This window comes from Periplaneta americana, chromosome 13, assembly GCF_040183065.1.
Source record: "Periplaneta americana isolate PAMFEO1 chromosome 13, P.americana_PAMFEO1_priV1, whole genome shotgun sequence".
Taxonomy (NCBI): domain Eukaryota; kingdom Metazoa; phylum Arthropoda; class Insecta; order Blattodea; family Blattidae; genus Periplaneta; species Periplaneta americana.
The window spans coordinates 71,512,864-71,538,251 of NC_091129.1; the positions used below are offsets into that span (position 1 = coordinate 71,512,864).

At 35.1% G+C, this 25,388-nt stretch overlaps 1 protein-coding gene across 1 annotated transcript; it reads left to right on the forward strand.

Moving 5' to 3' along the window:
- The first annotated feature begins 262 nt into the window (after nt 1-262).
- mRpS30 (mitochondrial ribosomal protein S30) lies at nt 263-24,813 on the forward strand. Its single transcript, XM_069843419.1, has 6 exons — nt 263-806; nt 4,798-4,942; nt 8,744-9,041; nt 13,848-14,015; nt 17,930-18,133; nt 24,259-24,813. The coding sequence occupies exons 1-6, from the start codon at nt 370-372 to the stop codon at nt 24,654-24,656; spliced, it is 1,650 nt and encodes a 549-aa protein (XP_069699520.1). The 5' UTR covers nt 263-369; the 3' UTR covers nt 24,657-24,813.
- The last annotated feature ends 575 nt before the right edge of the window (nt 24,814-25,388 follow it).

Below are 25,388 nucleotides of genomic sequence, written 5' to 3' on the forward strand. Positions count from 1 at the left end.
TAAGTTTTGAAGTCACACCCACCGTTGTTGTGACTCTTTCATGAAAAGAACCAATATATGTTGCCTACACTGTCGCACAGTACCAATATAATGCAAAATTATTTTGTTATAAATAAAGTATTTAAATTGATATAATGCATCAGTTATGCAGGAATTTTCATTTTCCACAGTCAAGGTTGAAAATAAGTAGAGCCTGCTTGTTGTACATAGGAGACATTTTCAAGATAGTATTGTGATAGTATGTTTAGCTTTGATATGAAGTTGTCAGCAGTGCTAATGTAAAGAAACTGGTGTGAACCTTAACTGTGGATGGTTGCGGTGGAATGGTGTGAAATGAGGTTGTGTTAGTGTATGATAATATAACACAAAATGGGAAAGTTTCGTTGGCATCGTGTGAGAACTGTAGCTTTAGCTAAGAATTCCACAATTCGAATTAAACCCCTTAAGTATGAGCAAGAATACACCGACACTCCTCAATATCCGCCAATTTTAGATACCTCGTACGAGGCACGAAAGAGGCGTGAAAAAAGTGAATGGCATGAACAAATTAAGTCACTCAAAACGGTTGAAGAAAAACTAATGAAAATTAACATGCCTAGATATTATGGTTGGAGAACGACAATGTTTGAGGAAAATGACATTCCCTATAATTGTCTTCCTTTGGTCCAACACGCTACTAGAACACATTTGAAGGACTTCAAAGGTTTACCTTCCTATTTACCGAAGCTTGACGAAGCAGATGAATTAATGCTTGAAATTAAGCCTCAGATTGAGGAAGCACTTCTGTTTGAGTACAATTACCGTAGGTACGTATCCCAATGCAGATGTTAGGGGTTTCCTATAGCACTCGACACTGAAGATTTTTTTTTGACGAAAATGGTCTAATTTTCAGTGGGAAGGTAGTTTTGAAGGTGAAGAATTCGTATAGGACGTCAGTTAAAAACGTATTAGAAAATAGGTAAAAAAAATAGTTAATCGGTGTAGATAATCTAAAAGTGATTATTTAACATGTGAAATAAAGAGGTAGAACATCTCAAAATATAACGCGAAATACACATTTCACTTCACTTAGTATATGCAAAATATACAAAACCCTAAACTAACCTAACATACTACAGATTCGTATATGCAAAGCATATAAAAAAACCTAAACCAACCTAATCTTTTCTGTCCCAGATTTATATATACAAGGCATACGGAAAGCCTAAAACTAAGCTAGTGTAACCTAACTTGGCACAGATTTCCGCAACAGAGAACTTAGAAAAGCCGATGTTTGTAAATTAACTTAAAATGTGAATGTAATTGGTCTACAAATATACTCCAAGCACAACAACCTAATAAACACCAGTTGAAACTAGAAGTAGACCCTAATTAAAATAGGATTGTTTGGTTTTATCATCCATTTTTGGTGCAAGGATAATTCGTTTAACATATTTAATTGTAATAAATGTATTTAAATAATTGAAATGCGATCATTTTGTTCCAGGGAACATCCATTTGGGTCAAGGACAATTCTTTTAACGTGTTCCTTAATTGCCAATGTATCCAAATAATTAAAATACGATCATTTGGTCCAGGAAGCATTCGTTATTGGTGGAAGGATGGCTAGACTCTAGAGTACAGATAAGCAAACTATTCTGGTATTAATGACTGTTCCATGTCGAGCCAGAGGAAAAGCAAATGCCGACCAGTAGAGGAGGGGGGGGGGAAGAATGGCGCGTTATTTGATTTTTAATTTGTTTAAGTATGAAGAATAACTAGTTTAGTAGATGTTGTTGCAAAATATAAATTGAAATGAGTAATGAGTTTGATTAAGGAATAAAGACGAGGATGTATTTTTTCTTGACCCAAAAAATTGTACTTTCCCTTTTACCAAAAATAATCGGCGAATGAAAGATAGGTATTTTCCCTGGACCAAAACAAAAAATGTTCACTCTATTACATTCCCATTGGCCTTGGAGACATTCCCTTTTATGATACTTTTTTTCTCGAACTCTGATTCATCAGTTTCCATAATATGACCACCATCTACTTTAATGTTGCATATTAGCTTACTTCACAAACTTCTCTGTACAGTTGGCCTTGGTTTCTCGCAACATTACGGCACATTATTTTAGCTATTTACCTGTATTCTAGAGCCATTCTGCAAGAATATATCGTTTAACATTTTTCTAAATTAGTCTTGAATATGCTTTTTAATAAATCACTCCCAGGCAATGTAAGTATGGCGTGGATTGTGACGATAATGTTTCGTGTTGGGCTCATTGTGTATCATTGTTTACATAAATAAAAACAAATGAACATGAACATAATACTATATTATGAAACTATGTTATAGCTACTTTATGGCACAAGTTTATTCACTTGTACCTAATTTTGACGAGTGCAACAATTGTATAACTTATGAGTATGTTTCATATATTATTTTTTGTACGACAGCATTATAAAACAATTGATAAAGAAATAACATCAAATTTGTAATGGTGGATAGTTCGATATCATGGTCTAAAAAAACTGTTATGTTTTATTTAACGACGCTCGCAATTGTCGAGGTTATATCAGCATCACCAATGTGCCGGAATTTTGTCTCGCAGGAGTTCTTTTACATGCCAGTAAATCCAGTGACATGAGCCTGTCACATTTAAGCACACTTAACTGCCATCGACCTGGCCTGGGATCCAACCCGCAACCTCAGGCATAGAAGGCCAGTGCTATACTAACTGCGCCAACCAGGCCGACACCTTGGTCTATGAAGAAACGGGTTGCTATGACAACAATGATGTATTAAATATTACAGCATGACAGATCATTTCTTAATATTAACTTTATAGCACAAGTTATGTCATCGTAATAGAAGCTATGATGTTTTGGTTGGTAGGGTAATATTTTGTGGTGCACTAATCCATAATAATTGTTTAATTTTTCCATGGATACGTTATATGTAATACAGCCCATTATACCTTCACGAGCCTAAAACAACTTTGCGGGCCCTAGGGCCAAAAAAGTATTTCGTTTGTTTACTTATACTTGTATCTCTTAACAATTTCAACAACTGACAAATCCTTTAATAATATCTCCAGAAGAAATTTCGGTTTCAACAGATACTGACATGTCCACACCTGTGGAGTAATGGTCAGAGCATCTGGCTGCGAAACCAGGTGGCCCTCGTTCGAATCCCGGTCGGGACAAGTTACCTGGTTGAGGTTTTTTCTGGGGTTTTCCCTCAACCCAATACGAGAAAATGCTGGTAACTTTCGGTGCTGGACCCCGGACTCATTTTACCGGCATTATCACCTTCATTTCATTCAGACGCTAAATAACCTAGATGTTGATACAGCGTCGTAAAATAGCCCAATAAAATAAAATAAAAAATACTGACATCATTTGCAACATAACAGAACATTGCTTATTAAATTCGGAGACTGGTAACTTAACAACAAAGAAATAATAGCATCATGCATGGCCTCTCTCAGTGAATAATTTTTATTCTAAGTATTGTTTTTTTCCTAGTATACAAAGTTCCTAGATACTAAAACAAATCACGCTAAACAAGACATACAAACACAAAGCGAATTTCTAACTTAAAACTCCTATCAAAAAGTTTTAATTTATTCAGTTATGGATTAGTGCTCCACAAAATAATATAGAACCTTTGGCGAAATTTTATGTTTAAACCTTGGGCCAGAGGCCCTCGGCAGCAACCCCATAGCCCTTGCTATAAACATCTTTATTTCGCCCTTGTTGTTGTTTAGTCAACTGTCCAAAGACAAATCTGAACCTCACGAGTGGTACCAGGAGGGCATCACTTATGAGGCAATTAGGCCAGGAAATAATGGGGTAGGGTGGCCAGTTCCTTTCCCCCTTCTATTGCATACATCGCCGACTAGCTACATAATACACTAGTCAAACTTCAGATGCATACAATTGTTCTTCCTCTGACACATATTGTCAAGTGAGATGTACTGCCTGATAATAGATGTACATATCAGCCAGAACCTCAATCAGAGGGCGTGATATATCAATTACTGTTGTGGAACTGGTACAATAAAGTGGCATATTATGCACAATTTTCACTAATGATAAAGACTGTTTATAATCCTGGAGTACAAAAAACATTATTTTAAGAAATGCAGGAAACAAATATACAAGCAAGTAATAAAAATGCGCACCTTACGAAATAATTAATATTTCATATGTTCCGCATGTAATATATTTGTAAAGTTATCTCACCTTTCTCTTTCATTTGATCATGAAATAATGCAATGCAAATCAGACATCAGTTCTGTGTGTGGTGTGAGAGGATATGGAAGTTTCAGTAACACATTTTTAGCCACTTATCCATTACAATTAGGCCTACCTCACACAACTCACAGTCGAATTAAAAATTAAACTGTGCCCTGACAAAATTATTGAAAGACATGGACCATTCATTTACACCACTGGCATGTTATGAACTAAAAGTATTGCGATTGTACACTCGTTTTAAGAGTAATACAGAAATCTTAAATACAATACAGGCTCATGGTGCAATTTGAGAGGACAAATATTTAAGAAGCTGTAATACATTTTCCATGGTTGCAAAGACGAACTTCATGCATGTTTCCATATTAAATATAGAAACGCCAAGTTATCCATCATTGCAAAAAATATTTCACGGAATACCAAACCCAGCTCTGCATAACCAAGTTCCACAGATCACAGTTTGAGAACCACTGCCATATAGCTAGTGTTTTATCATGTTTGAAGTTGTGAATTGAAAGGTTTTATAACCAAAATGTAATTCCATTTGTTAAACAGCCGGAAGCATGAATACGTGAATGATGGGAATCCTGTGTCTCCTTCGACATTGGATGATATAATTGGACGTTCTGTTATACAGCAGATCAATAGAATACTGTTGGGAAATCTCTCAAAAAAACTTCCACATCTTTTAAAATGCCAGGTTAGTACAATGTTAGGCTACATTAAGTGTCAGTTTGGAAATTAATAGTAAGGAGAATACAGACAAAAAATAATTACCAATATAAGCTTCTTCTATTAATTACAATTCACAATAGATACAGTTAGGTCAGTAACAACTAATTAAGAATAGCAGTGTTAAGGATGCTAAAGCTTGTACAATAAAGTACTTTATTGAGGTTTCTGTTGTGTATATATTTTCTTCTTCTTCTTCTTCTTCTTCTTCTTCAACTTCCCTAGTTATCGCTATTGTGGTGTTAGGGGATTTCCTCGGATCTATTTACTATATTGTGCTCTATTTTCTGTCAGTCTATTTAACTGGCTCCATGTCTTTTCTCTCTTAGATGCTATTCGTGTTATTTATTCTTCCCATGTTGTCCTTGGTCTTCCTACTGGATTTCTTCCTATGGGTCTTGCTTCCATGAACTGGCGTACTTTCCTATCTACATCCATCCTTTTAACATGTCCAAACCATGACAGCTGTTTATCTTCTATTGTCTTTTGGATTGATTGTATTCTTAAATCTTCTCTTATCCTTTCATTTCTTACTCTGTCTCTTCGTGTTTTCTTTACAATTCTTCTCAAACTTTTCATTTGCATTGCATTTATCATACTTGTATCACTGTTAGCCATCGTCCAACTTTCACTGCCATATGTAAGGATTGGTTCTATTACTGTTTTGTACAGTCTTGTTTTAGTTTTCTTTTCTGTTTCTTCTCTTCCTAATACACATCTACTTAATGAATAATAAGCTTTTGTAGTTTTCTGAATTCTCTTGCTTATTTCTTCTTATATTTTTCCAGTTTGATGTATCACTGTTCCCAAATATTCATAACTTTCCACCTGGTGTAGCTGTTTTCCCTCGCTTTCAATCTTAATCTCCTTTATCTGATCTTCTGTCCTTGCTATCATCATGACTTTAGTCTTATTATAATTTAGTCTCATTCCTCTTTCCTTCAATATTTCTACCCATTAGTCTTATTATAATTTAGTCTCATTCCTCTTTCCTTCAATATTTCTACCCATTCTATAACAGCTTGAAGTTTGTGTTCAGTATCGGCTATTAGTACTAGACCATCTACGTATGCTAAGGCCTGACAGTGTATTGGTCTTAAATTCCACATTCCTACTACTGATTTTGCTGTTCTTGTATATATTTTCGTTGTTTGTTATTAGAGGGATAAGTGATAATAAATTAATTTCTAATCCAGTTCATGCTCCTTATCATGGATTGAAATTATTCTTGAATGTTATTGTTGAAGAGAAATGCTAATACAGTGAGGTTAGTTGGGGACACTCAGGTGTTGAAGAAACTGTTCCCCACCAAGCGATGACATGAGCACAGGAATAGTGCATCCACATTCTCGGCGCGTAAGCAATGAGTGACACTGCAGTTTTGTTTTAGTTGTGTTGTGAGAAGTAAATTGGTGGTGAAAGTTGTAATTTTAAAAGTTTTAGTTAATTTTAAAGTGCTCCGTGTAGGCTACTATTGTAATGACTTATTCGTTTTGTGATTGTACTTATCTATAATATATATAATACATATGGAAACGAAAATCTTGTGCGGCGACTAGATGCAAATTTCAGAAAAAGTTTCCAGAGAGACCTGTACCATCTGCCAGTACAATAAGAAGTTCATGTGGATAGGTTCGGTAAACAATGAAAACTGAAAATAGAATGCCGTGTTCTGCTGGAAGAGAAATTAGACGAGATTGGTGAAAGATTGGAACACATCCCTCAAAAATCCCTCAGACGTTTAGCACAAGAAACTGGAATTAGTAAAAGTTCTCTCATGTGGCTAAGGCTCTACAGAATGTAAGAAACTCACACTCCATAAACGATCTTAAACAGAATATAAGAGCTGCAATAAATTCTATCAGTGCTGAAGAACTTGCGAGAGTGACTACAAATTTCATAAAAAGATGTCAAATATATGTTGCAGTAAATGGAGGACATTTTGAGCAACGAATGTGAGCTTGGTAAGTACTGTAACTTTCAGGCATTGTAACAGTAGGATTGTAGGCCTAAAAGTGCAGGAGATGTGCACGTGTTCCTCACGGTAACCAACACATTGATAGTCTAGCCTGCTCTAGATGAAAACCCAAGCGTCCACAACTAACCTCACTGTATTTGCTATTAGTGAGTAACAATTATGCTGTTCTTTAACTGATCACTTAATTTCAAAGTAGCGTTAGTGATTTTGACTTGAAATTGTTACATAAAAGCTTGAATGTTAATTACTAGTTAAGGTATAAGCACAGTCTAGTATATACAGTCACGAAGCTTGAGTTGTGAGGGTGCTAGGAACAATAGACTGTGCCGGTACAATTTCGATTGTCTGTAATGCAGCGATATTAGCGATCCTACTGATTAGAAACTATCTATGGATGCATATTTACTATGTATTTAGCTTCGTGACTGTATATACTAGACTGTGGTGTAAGAATGATATTATGAACATTCAGCAGTGTTTCTGTTTTGGTTTGCATCTGATTTCACGATACAGTCACTTCCGAATATGAGCAGTAGTTGCCTTTATACGTAAGTTTGAAGTATTGAAAATGTATATTTTTTCAGTTTATGTTTTATAACCAAATAATGAAAGTAGTAAATAAATTAGAAATTAGTCATCCTTCAATTCATCCACTCTTGATGTGTCTTCATGTTCTGTTGTATTACGGTACTAATGTCAGATGCTTGATCATCACAGTCATAGTAGATCTGCAGTCTTTGCTTGTCATGTTGCTCTGTATGAATCTTTTCTTGTTTTTTCTACTTGCAATCTGCTCTGCTGTGTTGAAGACTTTTAGTTCTTCTCTTATAATATGTATCCAAGTTCTTTTTTAATTCGTCTCTGCTGTTTCCATTTTTTTTTGCTTGCCATTTCTATTAAATTATCAGTTATTCTTGCCTTGGGTATATTTAGAAGATACGTAGTTTCTTATTGTAAATTATAAAAAGTAGGCCTAAATAGATTTAGGTACAGCTTACAGCAGTAAAATTTTGGAAATATTAAACATTTTTTTTCCTCCATTACTGTATCTTGTACGTTAATAAAAATTGGTATGTGTAAAACACTTCTGCTATATGAAAAGAAAATTTTTGTTACGATTTAAAAAAAAATTATTTATATATATATATTTTTTTTTTTTCAAAATTCAAAATGGTGGCAGTTCAATGTGCAGTGATGAAGCGTTTCCTTCATAACTCATAAACTTGTTAACTTTTTCATGTTCTCTCGCTTTTATTTTATTGCTGAAACTCATGTTTACAATATCATGCTTTTTCAACTACATTCCTTAATAAATATATATATTTTTTTATTTTGTGTTCCAAGAAAATACTGATATTTGATCGTTTTTTAAAATGAATTTATTTTTTATCAGACAATCTATCAAAAGTAGAGAAGTGATCTTGCATCATATTGGAGATATGACATGCATAAATACACACAAAAAATTTCATTACAGAAAGTTGGATAGTTTTTGAGTTATGTGGGAAACACTTCATCACTGCACAATGAACTGAATTTTGAAGAAAAAAAAAATGTAAATATTTTTTTTTAAATCGTAAAAATATTTTTTTCATATAACAGAAGGACAGTGTTTTACGCATACTAATTTTCATTATTGTATAAGATACAGTAATGGAGGAAAAAATGTTGAATATTTAAAAAAATGTTACTACTATAAGCTGTACCTAACCTCTTAAACCAAAAGTCTTGTAAATTAGTATTTATGAAGTTCACATTTTTTGTTATACTGTGTATTTACTTTTTTGCAAGGTCGAAACTGATCCTCGAATTGAATCATTTTGGAGTGTAGGTGGAATGAACCCTCCAATAATTGTAAAGAAGATAAAAGAAAACATCTCCTTTTTCAAAGATAAAGCAAATGAACCCGTTGACAGATGGATGCAGTACATTGGTTCTCCAGCTCTTCATTTGCGGCATGAATTGCCTCTACCACCAGTTGTTGATATGCAAGAGTCTGAAAGTGCAGACCTTGATGTGCCATTTTTTAAGTATGATCCAAAAGTTATAGGATTCCATGTGGATCGTAGGCATGGAACTAATATACCTGGTAAGTAGTAACTTTAAATAGTTGTAAGAAATACAATCACCAAAATGAGTTCTACCATTTCACATAATATTTTTCTGAAACTTACATTTAATTCTATTTAAAGTGGTAATTAGTGGCATATCAGAAAATTGACTGCTTCCTTCACCGTCTTTCCCTCATAGTAATTTTTTGGGGCTGTTTGACTCATTAATATTGGAACTCATTGAAGTCGCCTTTCCCTTATATAATGCATATAATATCAGTCTTAGGTTTTAGAATACAATTGAGGTTGTGGGGAAGGGAAGACGAAATATCGGAAATTTAGAGACTCTTGTAATACTAAGAGATATTTATATAGGTATACGACCTCTGATTGAGTTTTTTTTTGGCTGTTAATTACATCAATTATCAGGCAGTACATCACGCTTGCTGATATGTCAAAGGAAGAACAATTGAGAAGCATTTTTGCTAAAATCGATAGATGCAAAATTTTACGGAGATGAGTTATATATTACAATCATATGATGTTTAGCTTCTGTATCACACTATGCAGTCAGATTTTGCATGCGTAGAAGGATGATTAGAAATATCTCCTTCCCACAACATTAACTGTGTACCCGTTTTCCGAGAAAAGTAGTTTTGTGCATCTATCGAGTAGCAAAAACATTCCTCAATTGTTTGTATACATCTGAAATCTGATTAGTGAAATATGTTACTAGTCAGCGATGTATGCAATGGAGGGGAAAAGAAACAGGCCACCTACACCATTATATCCTGGCCTAATTGCCTCATGAGTACGCCTTATTGGTTTCACTTATGAGGTTCAAAGCTGTCTTCTGGCAGTTGACTAAACATTTATATATAGTGTTAACCTTGGACTTTTGTTATAAACCAAAGCAAAAGTGGTTATCCTGGAAAAGAGTAGGCCTATGTTGTTTGATAGTTACTTCATGCTTGGTAATACAAAGTTTAATCTATTCTATATTGTGAATTTTTTTAATTATTCCAGATAAAAAATTCAGTTTTGAAAAAAACTGAATATGCTGATGAAGGCTTTTGTCACAAGGGTGAAAATTGTCATTTTAGGTCAATTTTTTAGTGTTGATAATGAATCAACTTGAATCATGTATCACTTAAGAGAAAAATTGGAAATTATAAAAAATAAGAATAAATATTTACAATCAGGTATAAAACTAATGACTTACCTGATCATCCAGTATTTAAATTATTTGTTGTTGAATGTGCTAGAAGTGTATTTTAAGGATTTAAGTTCTTTCCAATATATGAGTTTGCTGTTTGCATTGGTAAGGTGTGTAGTAGCTGGAGTACATGTATATCTTCATTAAATTGCATCCTTGTGCTAGACTGACAGGAAACACTGGGAGGGTGGGTTTTTAGAGTGAAATAGATTGCATTCTAGGATTAGTTGGAACTTGTTTGAGTTTGTGACAAGTTGTGTCACTCATTTTAAAATGTTTATCTTCGACTTCATTTACTGTTTCTCAGAATAAAGAGATCTCGCCATGCATGTGTAAATTCACTGTGCAGTTTTTGTTACGTATTTGGAGAATTGGTGGCAAAATCACATCATCAGCCTTTATCAGATAAATGAAAACAAACATATTACTGCTGTTTTAAATATAATGTGTGTAAAAAAGGTAAAGGTATCCTTGTCACATGCCATGAAGGCACTTGGGGTGCATGGAAGTAGAGCCCCATGCTTTCCATGACCTCGGCACTAGAATGAGGTGGTGTGGTCGGCATTATGCTCTGACTGCCTTTTACCCCCGGGAAAGACCCGGTACTCAGTTTTATAGGAGGCTGAGTGAACCTCGGGGCCGTTCTGAAAGTTTGGCAACGAGAAAAATCCTGTCACCACTCGGGATCAAACTCCAGACCTTCCAGTCCGTAGCCAGCTACTCTACCAACTGAGCTACCTGGCCGCCAACTTAATAGCAGTAAAAATATAAACTTAATACAACACACAATATAATCTGAAGCTAAAGGTTTTTAAAATTATAATGTGTGTGATGAACAAAATTCGTAGGCTTTCCATGTGTGCTGCATAATATATAACTCAAAAGTGACACATTGGATAAACAGGGAGAAGAATCAAAATATGTCATTTGCAGTTCCAATGATCTGGCATGGACTACAAGCTATGCAGAAGATTGTTAATTCTCTTTAACAAAGATTACAGGATTAAAAAAAAAAGTCTAAAATTGAATATTCTAAATGTCCTATCTGCAGTAAGACCTGAACTCCCTATTCTTAATCTACCTTCGCAGTTTGAGGAATTGATTCTTCGAATAGAAGAAACAGGTGACCATGAAAATCCTCTGATTCCTCCTATAGTTCAGAGCATCATTTAATTCAAAATTGTGAACTAAACGATTTAATAAGAGATCTTATTCTCACTAAACAAGTCGAAATTTTAGGGTATAGACTGCAACAATGGAGCCTGCTAAGAATTTCATTGTATGGAAAGAGACATGAACGGTATTCAAAGTATTGTATAATGTAGAATTCTATGTGCGTAAATATAGATGGTTTAATGAAAAAACTAGGATTTCAACACATCCCAGAGGAATTAAGGTTGTTCATAGATTCTTCCAAAATAAGTTTACTTTTGACAGTTTGTCATTAGTATTAGATGCAATCCTATATAAAACACACTGTAGGCAACTCTGCGAAGATTTGTAAATCATCTCTTAACTTTATTGTGTAAGTTCCTTTTTTTCCTTCGATTTTTTAGTTTTACTAAAATACCTTTTTTCGTGATCTGATGTGCATATTAATTCCCCAAAATACTTAGAGTGTACTATAAGCAGTAACATGAGCTGCTGCCAGGAAGACAAAAGGAGGGTAGCAATGGCCAAGGAAGCTTTTAATAAAAGGATCGTCTTCTGCAGACCTCTGAAAAAAGAACTAAGGAAGAAACTATTGAAGTGCTTGCGTATGAAATGTGGCATTGTATGGGGCAGAAATGTTGACATTACGACAAAGTGAAGAGAAGCATTTGAAATGTGGATATTGAGAAGAATGGGGCATGTGAAGTGGGCAGACAAAATAAGAAATGAAGCTGTGTTGGAAAGAGTGGGTAAAGAAAGAATGAAGCTGAAGCTGATCAGGAAGAGGAAAAGGAATTGGTTGGGTCACTGGCTCAGAAGAAACTGCCTACTGAAGAATGCATTGGAAGGAATGGTGAATGGGAGTAGAGTTCAGAGCAGAAGAAGATATCAGATGATAAATGATATTAAGATAGAGGGATCATATGAGGAGACAAAGAGGAAGGCAGAAAATAGGAAAGATTGGAGAAAGCTGGGTTTACAGTGAAAGACCTGCCCTTGGGCAGAACACTGAATGAATGAATGAATGAATGAATGAATGAATGAATGAATGAATGAATGAATGAATGAATGAATGAATGAATGAATGCTACATTTGCAGATATTAATCATGCAACAACGACAATAATAATAATAATAATAATAATAATAATAATAATAATAATAATAATAATAATAAAATAATAATAATAATAAAATAATAATAATGTAACTTTTATTACAAAACAAGAATGTAATTTTATTGTTTCAACAATAAACACTTTCTATAATTGAATGTAACACTCCCGTCAACAATGGGATTTCCACTCCACACAGTAACACAACATTCGTTATTGCACTCCACAGACGACAATGACAATTTACTTGGATTATTGAGAACAACAATGTACTGCTAATTTTAACTAATGTTCACAAAGCACTATTTACAAATCAGAACTGTCAGTTCTCAGTTCCCAGTTCGTTTGCCTTGGCTAGTTCTTCTAGCTCAGTCACTCGAGTTCACAGTATCTCGAACCCCAGACCTTCAGAGACAGTCCACTGAACTTCGAACTCAGGTCCCCCAACTGCGGTCCACTGCACTCAAACTCAAGACTTTGGACGTTCACACAGCTGCGGACACACTCAAGTCGAACTCCAGTCTCGAAGACTGGCTGGCTTGCTGTCCAACGACTACAACAACAACAACTGCTCAAGTTCACTCGCGTGTCGTATTTATAACTAAACCATAGTTTCCGGAAAGTACGATCTCGCGAACAATCGACAGATGCCTAGAAGATGACGCCTATCCAGACTTCTCTGGATTTCTCCTCTCAGTCACCAGCTGCTTATTTCCCCCTCTCTCCTGCGGCCCAGCATGCCGCCGTTTCTCCTCTCCTCTCCACGCCGCTCGCCACCCCCCCAGTGCTCCGTGAGCCCGTGTCGACTCCTGTGCGACTCTTGCGGGACGCATGTTCGAGTCTCGATGTGGCTGTCAGAATAATAATAATTCTCTGCTCATACTGCTTCAATCAGATTTGTTTAATTAATTTTATGTAACTGTAATTGTTAATACCATCTATTGCTTGCATGGAGTGAGTGAGAATTACAATTTCTTGTTCGAAGTGTATTCTTATAAAATGTTGTGGAATATAATTTTAGTGAGTGACATTTCCATCTAGTTGTATGGGTATATGTTATTTAAACTGTTTACACTACCTCATTCACTTATGTTGTTTATTAAAGATACATTAGTAAACATTAGCTAGAATGCTAAGAATTTATGTCTTAAACTCATAAGCTAAGATTTGCCTTACTTCTTGAATGAGATATTAACTATTCATGCCATCTAGTTTTGTGTGATATAAAGTACCTGTTATGTTTTAAAAGATTTTTTTTTTTTTTTAGAATAAATCAGGACTGATCACAAGTTTGACAGAAGAGGAAAGTTAACTTCCTTTTCATTGTTAACCACTATGCATAAATTTGTTTGTTTTTGTAGGATTCTGGCCAGGGGATCCTAACGAGTTTGGTCTGTTGTCATATCATCACAGAGGGCACATTCTTCGTCGATGGGAGCACTATGGCCCAGACGACAGGGCTGAAACTCTTCATGTGCAAGCCATTCTGGCTTCTTATGCATGGCTTCTCTCTCAAGCGTGTTATCAAGGTAATATAGTCTCAGTCTAACTTGGTCTACCCATGCAGTGGCTTTCAAATATGTACAGTAGTGGCAAAAAAAAAAACCGGACTGACCCTTGTAGCCTTGTTCACTCAGAGCACGATAGACTGATAACTAAGACTTTCGTGGTTCGAATCCTGCCTGGGAAGGAAACTTTTTTTTGTTTCATATTCAAATTTATTTCCAGTACTTTTCGATTGCAGCGATATTAATTAACTTATTATTGCCAGAACATGAATTTTATCAGCAATCAAAAAGTATTGGGAATAAATTTGAATAAGGAACAAAAAAAAGTTTCCTTCCCAGGCAGGATTCGAACCACGAAAGTCTTAGTTATCAGTCTGTCGTGCTCTGGAGTGAACAAGGCTCTGAAATCAGCTACAAGGGTCTGTCCAATTTTTTTGGTACATGTATTGGTCAAATGCCATGCTGGATTAATGTTGGTAGTATGTTATGTACTCACCAAATTTAACCAACAACATATTGAAACTGCCCAGTATCCTTTTCTATAAACTTTCGACCTGCTTAACATATTCTCCATCGTTTGCTTATATTCCCATCAAAAAATAGGGCCAGTCTCCTATAGATATTATCACAATATAGGTATTCACACACAAAGGAAACTGTGTGTTAACAGGGCTACGACAACATACTAGCTGAGCATCACTAGCACAACTGGTGGCGAATAACTGTAACTACATGTTCACTGTATCTATTAACTTGAAAAAATAAATAAATACATCACAAAATATGTAATATTAAATGAAAAGTTGTACATTATTGCATGTCTGACATCTTAAATTTAAATTAATTTAAACAAAGGAGCAGTATGAAATTTATTTGAGAATTGGCATTAATTTCAAATGTCACCTAACCCATAATTAAATGGATTGTAACCCTATTATTACAAGTTTAATGACTCCATAATGATTGATTGGAAAGTTAATATCACTGATTTTGTTAAAAATAAAAAATTATACATCAATAGAATAGAAATATCATTATTATACAATAATTTAAATTGAGCAATAAAAAAAAATAGGTAAATACCCATACCGTGATATTACTGATAATTGACAACTGTAATTCACACTTTTTAACAACATCTGAGAGCTTTGGAATTTTGCAATTTTGTAACCAATTGGTGCCAAACAACCAGTATAACAGAGAGGGTTTGGAATTGAATGGGTTACATCAGCTGCTTGTCTATGCAGATGACGTGAATATATTAGGAGAAAATCCACAAACTATAAGCACTAGGGAAAACACGGGAATTTTACTTGAAGCAAGTAAAGAGATAGGTTTGGAAGTAAATCCCGAAAAGAAAAAATATATGATTATGTCTCTGACCAGAACATAGTACGAAATGGAAATATAAAAATCGGAAATTTATCCTTTGAAGAGGTGGAAAAATTCAAATATCTTGGAGCAACAGTAACAAATATAGATGACACTCGGGAGGAAATTAAATGCGGAATAAATATGGGAAATGCCTGTTATTATTTGGTTGAGAAGCTTTTTTGTTATCCAGTCTGCTCTCAAAAAAGTTGGAAGTTAGAATTTATAAAACAGTTATATTACCGGTTGTTCTTTATGGTTGTGTAACTTAGACTCTCACTTTCAGATAGGAACAGAGGTTAAGGGTGTTTGAGAATAAGGTGCTTAGGAAAATATTTGGGGCTAAGAAGGATGAAGTTACAGGAGACTGGAGAAAGCTACACAACACATAACTGCAAGCATTGTGTTCTTCACCTGACGTAATTAGGAACATTAAATTCAGATGTTTGAGATGGGCAGGGCATGTATAGTACCAATGGGCGAATCCAGAAATGCATATAGAGTTTTAGTTGGGAGGCTGGAGGGGAAAAATACCTTTGGGTAGGCCGAGACGTAGATGGGAGGATAATATGAAAATGGATTTGAAGGAGGTGGGATATGATGGTAGAGAGTGGGTTAATCTTGCTCAGGATAGGGACTGATGGCTTATGTGAGGGCAGCAATAAACCTCCGGGTTCCTTAAAAGCCAGAAGTAAGTATTGTTGCCAAACAATATACCGTATTTACTTGCGTAATTAACGCACTATTTTCCATAATTCTAGAATTAAAAATCCAGAGTACATATTATGGGCCTATTTAAAATCAAGATATTTGAATTCATTTGCTCTTTCTAAGATTTTGTCATTTATGTAAGTTTTGCTTGGAGCAGGGTCCTTTTCACAGAAAGCCCTTACACTTATTTTGTATGAGGATTCAGGCATACAAGATGTAGTTATATACCTATAAACCAAAGTACAGATTTAATACAACTCTTTGAGAATTGTTTATTCTAAAAGCCAGATTTAATATCTATTCAGTAACTTCTGTTTTAATATCAGAATAGTTTGTGTGTTGTATATAAATAGTTTGCAGTGCATTGTTTTCCTTTTGGTTCTCCTCTCTCACCATATAAGAAAAAATTGTGTATGTGATTATTATTATTATGCGAAAATCTGATATTGATTGTTTTTGGAATTGATCTGTTTATTTAGCTTGTTTCTAGTGTCTAATTTTAGATTATATTGTGTGTATTTTATAAGGTTTTTGGTTTGATTGTATCCTACGATATGCTGAATCTGGTGATCTGTAGTGTAAAGGCTGGTTCACAATAAACCGGGAACGAGAACCAGAATGAAAACAAGAAGCAGAGGACGTGAATATGAAAATTTTTGATTCACAATAAACCGAGAACGTAGACGACTATGCATCGATATGCATGTCAATAACGATATGTAATTGACCAATGGCGTTCTCTCATGAGTACAAGGCAGCCAACATAAACACAGGTTAACCAACTTCGAAATTTCAACTGAAACATTTCATTATGTACGGTACTATAAATATGCCCCATGCATCTTTATTATCACAACCTATTTTAAGTCTACCATAACATAAAATAATTAGAGAAGAAACATTTGTAATAGAACAAAAATGAACAGAACAGTAGTTATTGAATTGAAGCATGAATATGTAGTGTGTAATACAACCAATACAGTAATAAAATATGATTCACTTACGATCGGTGTTCAAAGATGCAACTATTGAAAGCCACGTATTCTCCTTCATTTTCTCATCGTTATACGAGGCGCGCCGCTTATCGTAAACGTGAGGATTTTCCTCAACACTCAAAATTAGAATCTCATCAAATGAAACTTGCTTCATGAGGCACAGCACAGAACAAAATAATGCATAGGTTATGTCACGGTCTTCTTGCTACAAAATATACGGCGACAAAATAGCTTTTAGATGGCAATAGAATGAATCTAGTGGGCTGTGATCGGAAACGTGAACGCCAAAGTTGAAACTTTGCCAACTCTTCGTTCCCGATCCCGGACTCCAGCAAGCTTTTCGTTAATTGTGAATGCTCACATTTAAATGTACACATTTTAACAATTTTACCGTTTTCGTTTTCGTTCCGATTCTTGTTTCCGGTTTATTGTGAACCAGCCTTAACAGGTGTTCCTTGTTTGCAGCTACATCCTCTCCGAAAAGAGAGCATGCTTTTCCTGAGACATTTCTCATACTTTGAAGGTGTTCATCTAAGTAGTCGTGACTTGTGCTGATGATTATTGTTATTATGTGCTGATTATAAGGCTTCAGACATGAGGTTAATATTACAAATGTTCATTGACGAAGTATACGTTTACATTAATGGTTGACATGCCTACGTACTTAGGACGGAACCTACATGTATATGATGCATAAATACAAACCAAACTGAGATCTCAGATGCTCAAAAATGCATTCAAGTGGTCAGTTTTTAACTTAATTCGATACAGAGATGGAATAGGCTTAATGGCGTAAATCAGATGTTAGGTGATGATTTAAGAGATCATTTTCTGATTTTTTCTTCTTATTTATTACAGGGTTTTCAACATTTAATGATGTTACATATCCCTTCGTCACACAGACGGTAATAACCAATGGAAAGCTCTGGTCATTTTATCTCTACCAACTGAACACTACCTTGCTGCACTCTGACCAGGTGCTTAATAACCCACGTCGCAACTTGTGTTGGGGAACCCCAGAGATGAAGTTGTTTGAAGCTATTGAAGATGGAAAAGTTATTGGTAAGAATACTGGTAACATGGTTTCACTCCATTAGTCCTAGTTTCCCAGCAGATTTTTTCAGTCCTTTTTCCCCTGAATCTAGTGATTTGTAGTGTAGCAGGTGTTCCTTGTTTGAAGCTAAATCGTTTCCGAACAGAGAGCATGCTGTTCCTGAGACAGTTCCCATTCTTGTAAGGTGTTCATCTAAGTAGTCGTCACCTGTTTCATATATGAAAAGTGCTGCCGCTGTTCTTCGTAAAATGTGTTTAATCTTATCAGTAGGGCTAGGATTTTGATGAAATTGCATCTGTTTTCTAATAAGCCAGAAACATAGCTGCTTTAGTATTTATATGTTATGTGATAAACTGAGTGTTTTAAGACATATTTGTTAGGGCATTTTATTGCATTTTTTGCCTGTTTCAACTCAAAAGAGCATCTTTTGTGTTATTCGGACATTTTTGAGGCATTTTTATTTAATTTTGGCCACAAATCCCCTTTATTAATATAAAATAATGTTTATTACCTTTTTTATATTTTGTATACATATTTTGCCCATTAATACCCTTTATTTTTTTACTTGGTTATTTAATGACGAGGTTATTTTGCGTCGATTGAGTAGGTGATAGTGATATGATATTGGCGAGATGAGGCCAAGGATTCGCCATAGATTACCTGACATTTGCCTTATGGTTGAGAAAACCCTGGGAAGAAACCCAACCAGATAATCAACCCCAGTGGAAATCTAACCCGCGCCCGACCGCAACTCTGGATCGGCAGGCAAGCGCCTTAACTGACTGAGCTATGCCGGTGGCTAATACCCATTATTTTGTATAATATTTTAATCATTTTTCTACACAAATATTGCCCTTTTAACATAGTACACCCCATGTAATGGATCAGTCCAATCGTCCCTTCAATATAGACTCCTCTATACTTGCTAATTCCGTATAAGAGTGGGCTTGTGATGGGCTACATGGAAATTACATCAGGTAAAATAATTAATTAAAGTGTACCACTTAGAAAAAAAATATGTAAAATTAAATAAACTTAAATGTTGGTACTAGAATTTAATTTAATTAGTAGTCTAAGTATTAAGTAGCACAAAACTCCTTTTCCTACTAAGCCAATTTTAGAATGCAAGATCAATTTTTAGGGCATTTTTAAGGGCATTTTTTCAAGATTTTTAGGTCATAAATGCATTGTTTTTAGGACATTTTTTATGATTTATAGGTCATCAAAATCCTAGTCCTACTTATCAGCATATTCCTCGATGGCTTAATTTTTCTTATTTAAAAGGTTCCTCTTACACTGTTTTTCTCTGTTATGATATATCTTTTTTAATTTCTATAGTCTTCTTTATAGCAAAATCTCCTTTGATATCTGTAGGTCGGGCTTCACACCAGATGATGCAAGAAGCATAATGCATGACACATGGAGCGTGACACATAATGCTGCAACATGCATGCTCACACAGGATAATACTTATGTTGCACGATGCGAATGAGTCATTCAGTATGGAGTCATCAGATGACTTCTTTTGCTATTGTCAATAATCAGAAGGCGACGAAAAAGGCGTAGATTTTGGATTCATCCACTATTGGTTCAAAACATTGAAAGTCATGGTACTTATAGGGTACATTCATAGATATTTTGCTAGCCCATGCTAAACTAGCCCCGGCTATTGACTGGTTACTTGTATGGGATTCATATCATATCATACCGCTGACACTGGTTTATCAATACGAAAAACGTTAGTTCGCTGATCATCCACCGGAAGCCCATGCTAAGAATGTCTATGAATATGGCCCTCAGTGTTTTATCAGTAGAGTTTAGCACAGCATCCAGATAAATTCGCAGAATATTACAGAATGTCTGCAACATCATTTTAAGAATTACTGAATCTTGTAACCCCAGCCATTGAGAAGGAAGATACTAACTACTGCTCTACAATTTGTCCTGCTGAAAGATTACTCATTATACTCAGGTATACACAGAAACATTATCCATTCAATAAAATATACTTAGATAGGTGTGAAATTAATAAATAACATACATTTGAACTAATCTATTTATACAATAAGTACATTGTCTTACACTATACAAGATGGAAGTACTATAACTGCGCAGACTTTAACAGCTTATTCCTTGTTTTACTAGATGAGTACTATCTGTACAATTCTGATTTTTACTCTTATCATTAGAGAAACTAATAAGGAATGATTTATTCCTTTGTAGTCTTTAATAAAATGGATGGTTTTCTTGCAAATTAAATTAAAAGATTAACACGTGTAGTTATTTCCTGCCATTAAGAAGTCTGGCAGCCCTACTTCCGTGACAAAGAGACGAAATGCTGCAATTCACACCTGAGTTCGTGTGTATTTGTAGGTGCGCCGGCAACACACTGGTGCCAAACTACACAAACTTTCGGCCTAAGTTTCTAATTAACCGTTCTGCCTGCACAGTTATATCACTTTCACTGTGTATATTATTATGAACTTTAATAGAAATTTTGTTCAGTATAGCCACTAAATTGGCACTGATGGTCTGCTAGAGGATTATTTCTGTTGGGGCCGATGGATTGACTTCCATGGGACAAACCAGACAAACCCTAGAGTTTCCCGAATCATATGAGCTTAGATCACATGGTTGTTGTGTCTGCTGATCATGAGTATTGGATATCACATGAAATTTGAGTTTTTTCTGTGGCGTAATTCTTCAGTATAAGGAAACAAACCTCTGCAGAAATGCAGATGAGGGGATTCGGCTGATTTGCTTTTTTTCATTTCATAATATTCAAGAGTTCATTTCAAACTCGTCCATTTCTCTTCCCTGGTGTTTCCTTTTTGTTCCGACCATCTTCCAGCTGGTGGATGAGCTACCAAGGCGCTTATCCGATTCCTTATACGTTCCAGCTATTGGATTACTTTCTTCATCTTCATCCTCAGCCTCACCTGCAATTAATTATCTCAGTATCTTCTAAGTATTCGGGGTCATTGACACGTGGGATATTTCCACTTTACCTAAGAAATATGACTTTATTCAGTATAATCCACAAAAATAAATACAAAGGCGAAAATGATCATGACATATTTACATCGCTAATATTCGAAATTAATATTAAACAGAAACAATTTATGTATGGAGAGAGAATCAGTTGTTAATGTGATAAAATATTTACTCACATTCTGGACTTAATGAATGGCAGCAAAAATTGCTTACATTGAGCGAGGTAATATTCTTTGTGATCATTCACTCTTTCGCCACCTTTTACCTTCTTGTTTTTTGATGGTACATAAGATGACCTATCACTGTCCATCAGTTTTTTCAGTCATCTCCTAGAAGAAAAAATGTGATTTTTATGTTGATAGCGCTGTAACAGTATGTAATAGTTTAGAATTATACTCTGTTTTCGGATATTTGGGATCTGGTCATTCTTTCATTACACTGCAGTACCAGTTTTTCCGAGGAGTTTCAACAATAAGTGGAATTGTCTCAGAAACCACTAAGGCTATTTGGAATTCACTTCAAGGCAAGTAGGCCTACATGAAGTTCCCTGAGGAGTGTAATTGGGTGCAAATTTCTAAGAGATACGAAGAACTGTGGAATATTCTTAACTGCATCATTTAACTCTGGATCAAGCTATATGAATTACAAACATTTTTTTCTGTGGTTCTTTTAGCATGCGCAGACGCTGATGGACTTTTCACTATAATTTCTGTTGGAGACATGGTTAGAAATAGTGATGGTCCTGTGCTAAAAAATTCTGACATGTACAGGTTGTTAATGAAGGGACAAATTTCCCATCTCCTTGCCCATTACCAACGGAAGAAGATAAACCAAATTTTCTATTCTATTTCATTGCAGATAAGACATTTCCCAAGAGAATATTGACAAAGGAGCACCTATCTAGGGCTAGAAAGAGTGTAGAATGTGCATTTGGGATGTTATGTTCTAAATTTAAAGTACTGGACACAGCAATTAACTGTAAATTGGAAACTGTAGATATTATCAAGTGTACATGTAGGCCTATTCTGCACAACTTTATGAAAACAAGAGAAGGAAAAATGTGCCAAACTGCAGTGGAAAATATTCCAAACCCTGATGCCACAGTAGTTCGAAATAATTTCCACACACAGTATGATGGCTGACCTACAGATGAAGGGACAGACTAGCTTCTTATTTCTTGAAGCCCAGTGTAGCTCTCCCTTAGCAGAATAAGTACCATTTTTAAGTGTCAATTAATTTCCAGTGACTTAACAAAACTTGTTGTGAACTTATATTTTAAGTGTCTACTTATTTTCGAATTAACAAAGAAAGAAAGAAACAAATAAATAAAACATACTTGAGAACTAAATAGCTACTTACCCATACAATTCTCTGTTAGTTACCTTTTTGTTCCGCAGCTGTCTCAGCCCAGACCTCGTCTATGACATTCTTCTTTGAATAATCTGCTCTTGTATAATCGTAAATAACTGGATACCTTTCCAGCACATATACAAACTCCACATTAAATTTCTGGTCGTCCCTCATGATCGGAAAGTGTACACTGAAATGAACTCTGGATTGTAGTGAAGAGGTTGCATGAAGCACGACACAAAGAATCAGCATGTTTTATCTTGGCTATGATGCAAGACACATGCACCATGTTGTTTGTGTCCTGCTTTATCTGGTCTGAATAGCAGCACCTAAAGGCGTTTGTTTATTCTCCTTTGATACAAGTGTCGTGTTCCATGCGTACTGCTTCATGTGCCTGTGTAATCCGGTGTGAAACGTCCCTAGTACTTCTGAAACTTGTTTAGCTATGAGGTCTGCTTATTCATTGTCAAATAGTCCCACATGAGAAGAGACCCAGTGCAGTATGATATATTTACTTTCTGTCATCAATATTTTACACATGCTTCAGACTTCCTGGATTTTTTTTTTTAGGCATTTTGATCATATCTGGTTATTGCTTGTATTGCTGACACAAAAAATCATAAGTAATACTGTTTTCCTTCTTATTTGATATCTATAAAAAATGTTCTGCATGTGGTTGCTATTGCATGCCTTATATTAACAAACGAATATGCAGTGGTTAGCTTTCCTGACTATGTGCTAGGAGGTCCTGGATTCGATTCCCCTCTATGCTCAAGAAATTTTTCAGAAGTATAGATTCTATAATGTAGTCTCCATCCAGCCTGGTTATAAAAAGAATTGGGAAGTCACCATAGGTGGCGAACACTGGTTAAAAAAATTCCGAATAATATCTAATGCAGTGTTTTGGTACATTTAAGAATTTTTTTTGGAATATTTACCTTGTTGTTAAAATACATTGTGTATCCAAGATAATTAAATGAATATACTCTTTCTGATGTATTTTTGAATCTAAGCAACTTTTTCCATGGATAGGATATTTTCCACAAAAAAAAAAACAATTTTTGTTCCTGGATTGGTTGATTGATTGATTGAGTGGTTGATTGATTGGTTGATTGATTGATTTATTGATTGTTTTCTGCCCAAGGCAGCTCTTTTACTGAAAACCCAGCATTCTGCAATCTTTTCTATTTTCTGCTTTCCTCTTCGTCTCTGCATGTGATTCATATATCTTAATGTCGTCTATCATCTGATATCTTCTTCTGCCTCGAACTCTTCTCCCATTCACCATTCCTTCCATTTCGTCCTTCAGCAAGCAGTTTCTTCTCATCCAGTGACCCAGTCAATTCCTTTTTCTCGTAATTTAAATTCTATTACAATTATATACTGAGCATTGTAAATCACTTTCCGAGGATACTGATGGGGCTGAGTCATGTGCAAAAAGTTTAGTGAATCTAACTATAATTTTCTGGAAGTTATGTATGTTATCTGTGTGAATTTGTTCATTCGTTAGCCCCTAATAATCGAGAGTTTACTGTACTGTCAAATTTATTCAGGACACTAGAACTCAACAGATGGAATTGAGACAATCCCAGAAAATTTGGAACGTGTAGAAACCCTATGTAATAGTCAATTTAAGTATATTTGCAACCTACGAATCATAACAAGTTGAATGCTAAAAAGTCCTTTAAATGATACGACTTAGTGCAATATAGAACTTCCAGTTTTACTTCCCTCCCACAGAAAGGTGTATTTTAGGTAGTATGATGAAGTATTATTTCCTTCATTTCAGGTTTCAATGATGAAGTTTTGAGGTACCTTTTGAAATTTTATTTGAATACTCCAAGAGCCAGAGAAGGAGTAGAAATGAAGCCTTATCTTAATAAAGAAGAAATGCATTTAGCAGATATTGATGATGAGAAAAGAAGAGCATGGCTTGAACAAGAATTCAAACATATGTATGCCAATCGAGAGCGCCATATTCTTCCATACGAAATTTATAATTGGGAATTTTTGTACAAGATTCGTCACAAGACACGACCTATAGAACCAAGGAGAAGACCCTTTGAACTACAGAATGTTAATCCTTTCAGGAGGAGATATGATGAACATGTACCAAAGTATATACCCAGAAAGTTCAGGGAAAAAGGCAAGTGGAGAAAGAAGTTTGAAGACATGTATTATCCGTAAGAAAATAGGTCTTACAGTTAGTATACAACTGTTTGTGTTGTTAATAAATTATTCGAAGCTAATGTGTAGCTTTTGAGAGAACTGCTCCCTAGACATAATATTATGTTTCTCATATCAAATGTTTACACCCAATACAATTTTTCTTCAATTTACAGAATGTCTGATTTTTTATTTTACTTTGAAATTAAGTTCTTGGCTGCTGAGTATTTGCCCAGGGAGTCAGGATCATTCACCTGTTGCACAGTCTTGTGGTCTGATTCCCAGCAATTACTGTAGTAGATAAAGTGATTGTGAATGGATGTTATATGAGTACTGGTACCAGTACTTGGTTTCCTCTGACATCGTTAGACCATTATTTCTGTATCACAATTAGATTATCATCTCTTCATTTCTGAAAACAACTTTTTGTAATTTAAAAAAAGAATGTTTAGGGTTGTGTGAGATTTTTTAAATTTTTGTCCTGTTTTATAAATATAGTAGAAACAACCAACATTTCGAAATTACGTTTTGTTTCTATTAACAGGGAGCTTCTTAGTAAAGACTCCAAGAGAGAAGTGTAAATTATATGAGGGAGAGAGGTTTTGCATTTCAGAAGAAAACTTTTGAGTATTCCGCCATGTGCCGAGATAGAACATCACCAACATTTTTTTTTTTTAATTAATTTTTTTATACTTGTCAGCCTGGGTGGTCCTGGCCTTCTGTGCTCGAGATTGCGGGTTCGATCCTGGCCCA

Excerpts from the sequence above, each read along its gene's own strand:
- mRpS30 (XM_069843419.1), top strand. The coding sequence starts at position 370 with ATGGGAAAGTTTCGTTGGCATCGTGTGAGAACTGTAGCTTTAGCTAAG. Across the intron at positions 14,016-17,929 it reads CTCTCAAGCGTGTTATCAAG|GGTTTTCAACATTTAATGAT; the intron begins GTAATATAGTCT and ends TATTTATTACAG. Across the intron at positions 18,134-24,258 it reads TGAAGATGGAAAAGTTATTG|GTTTCAATGATGAAGTTTTG; the intron begins GTAAGAATACTG and ends CCTTCATTTCAG.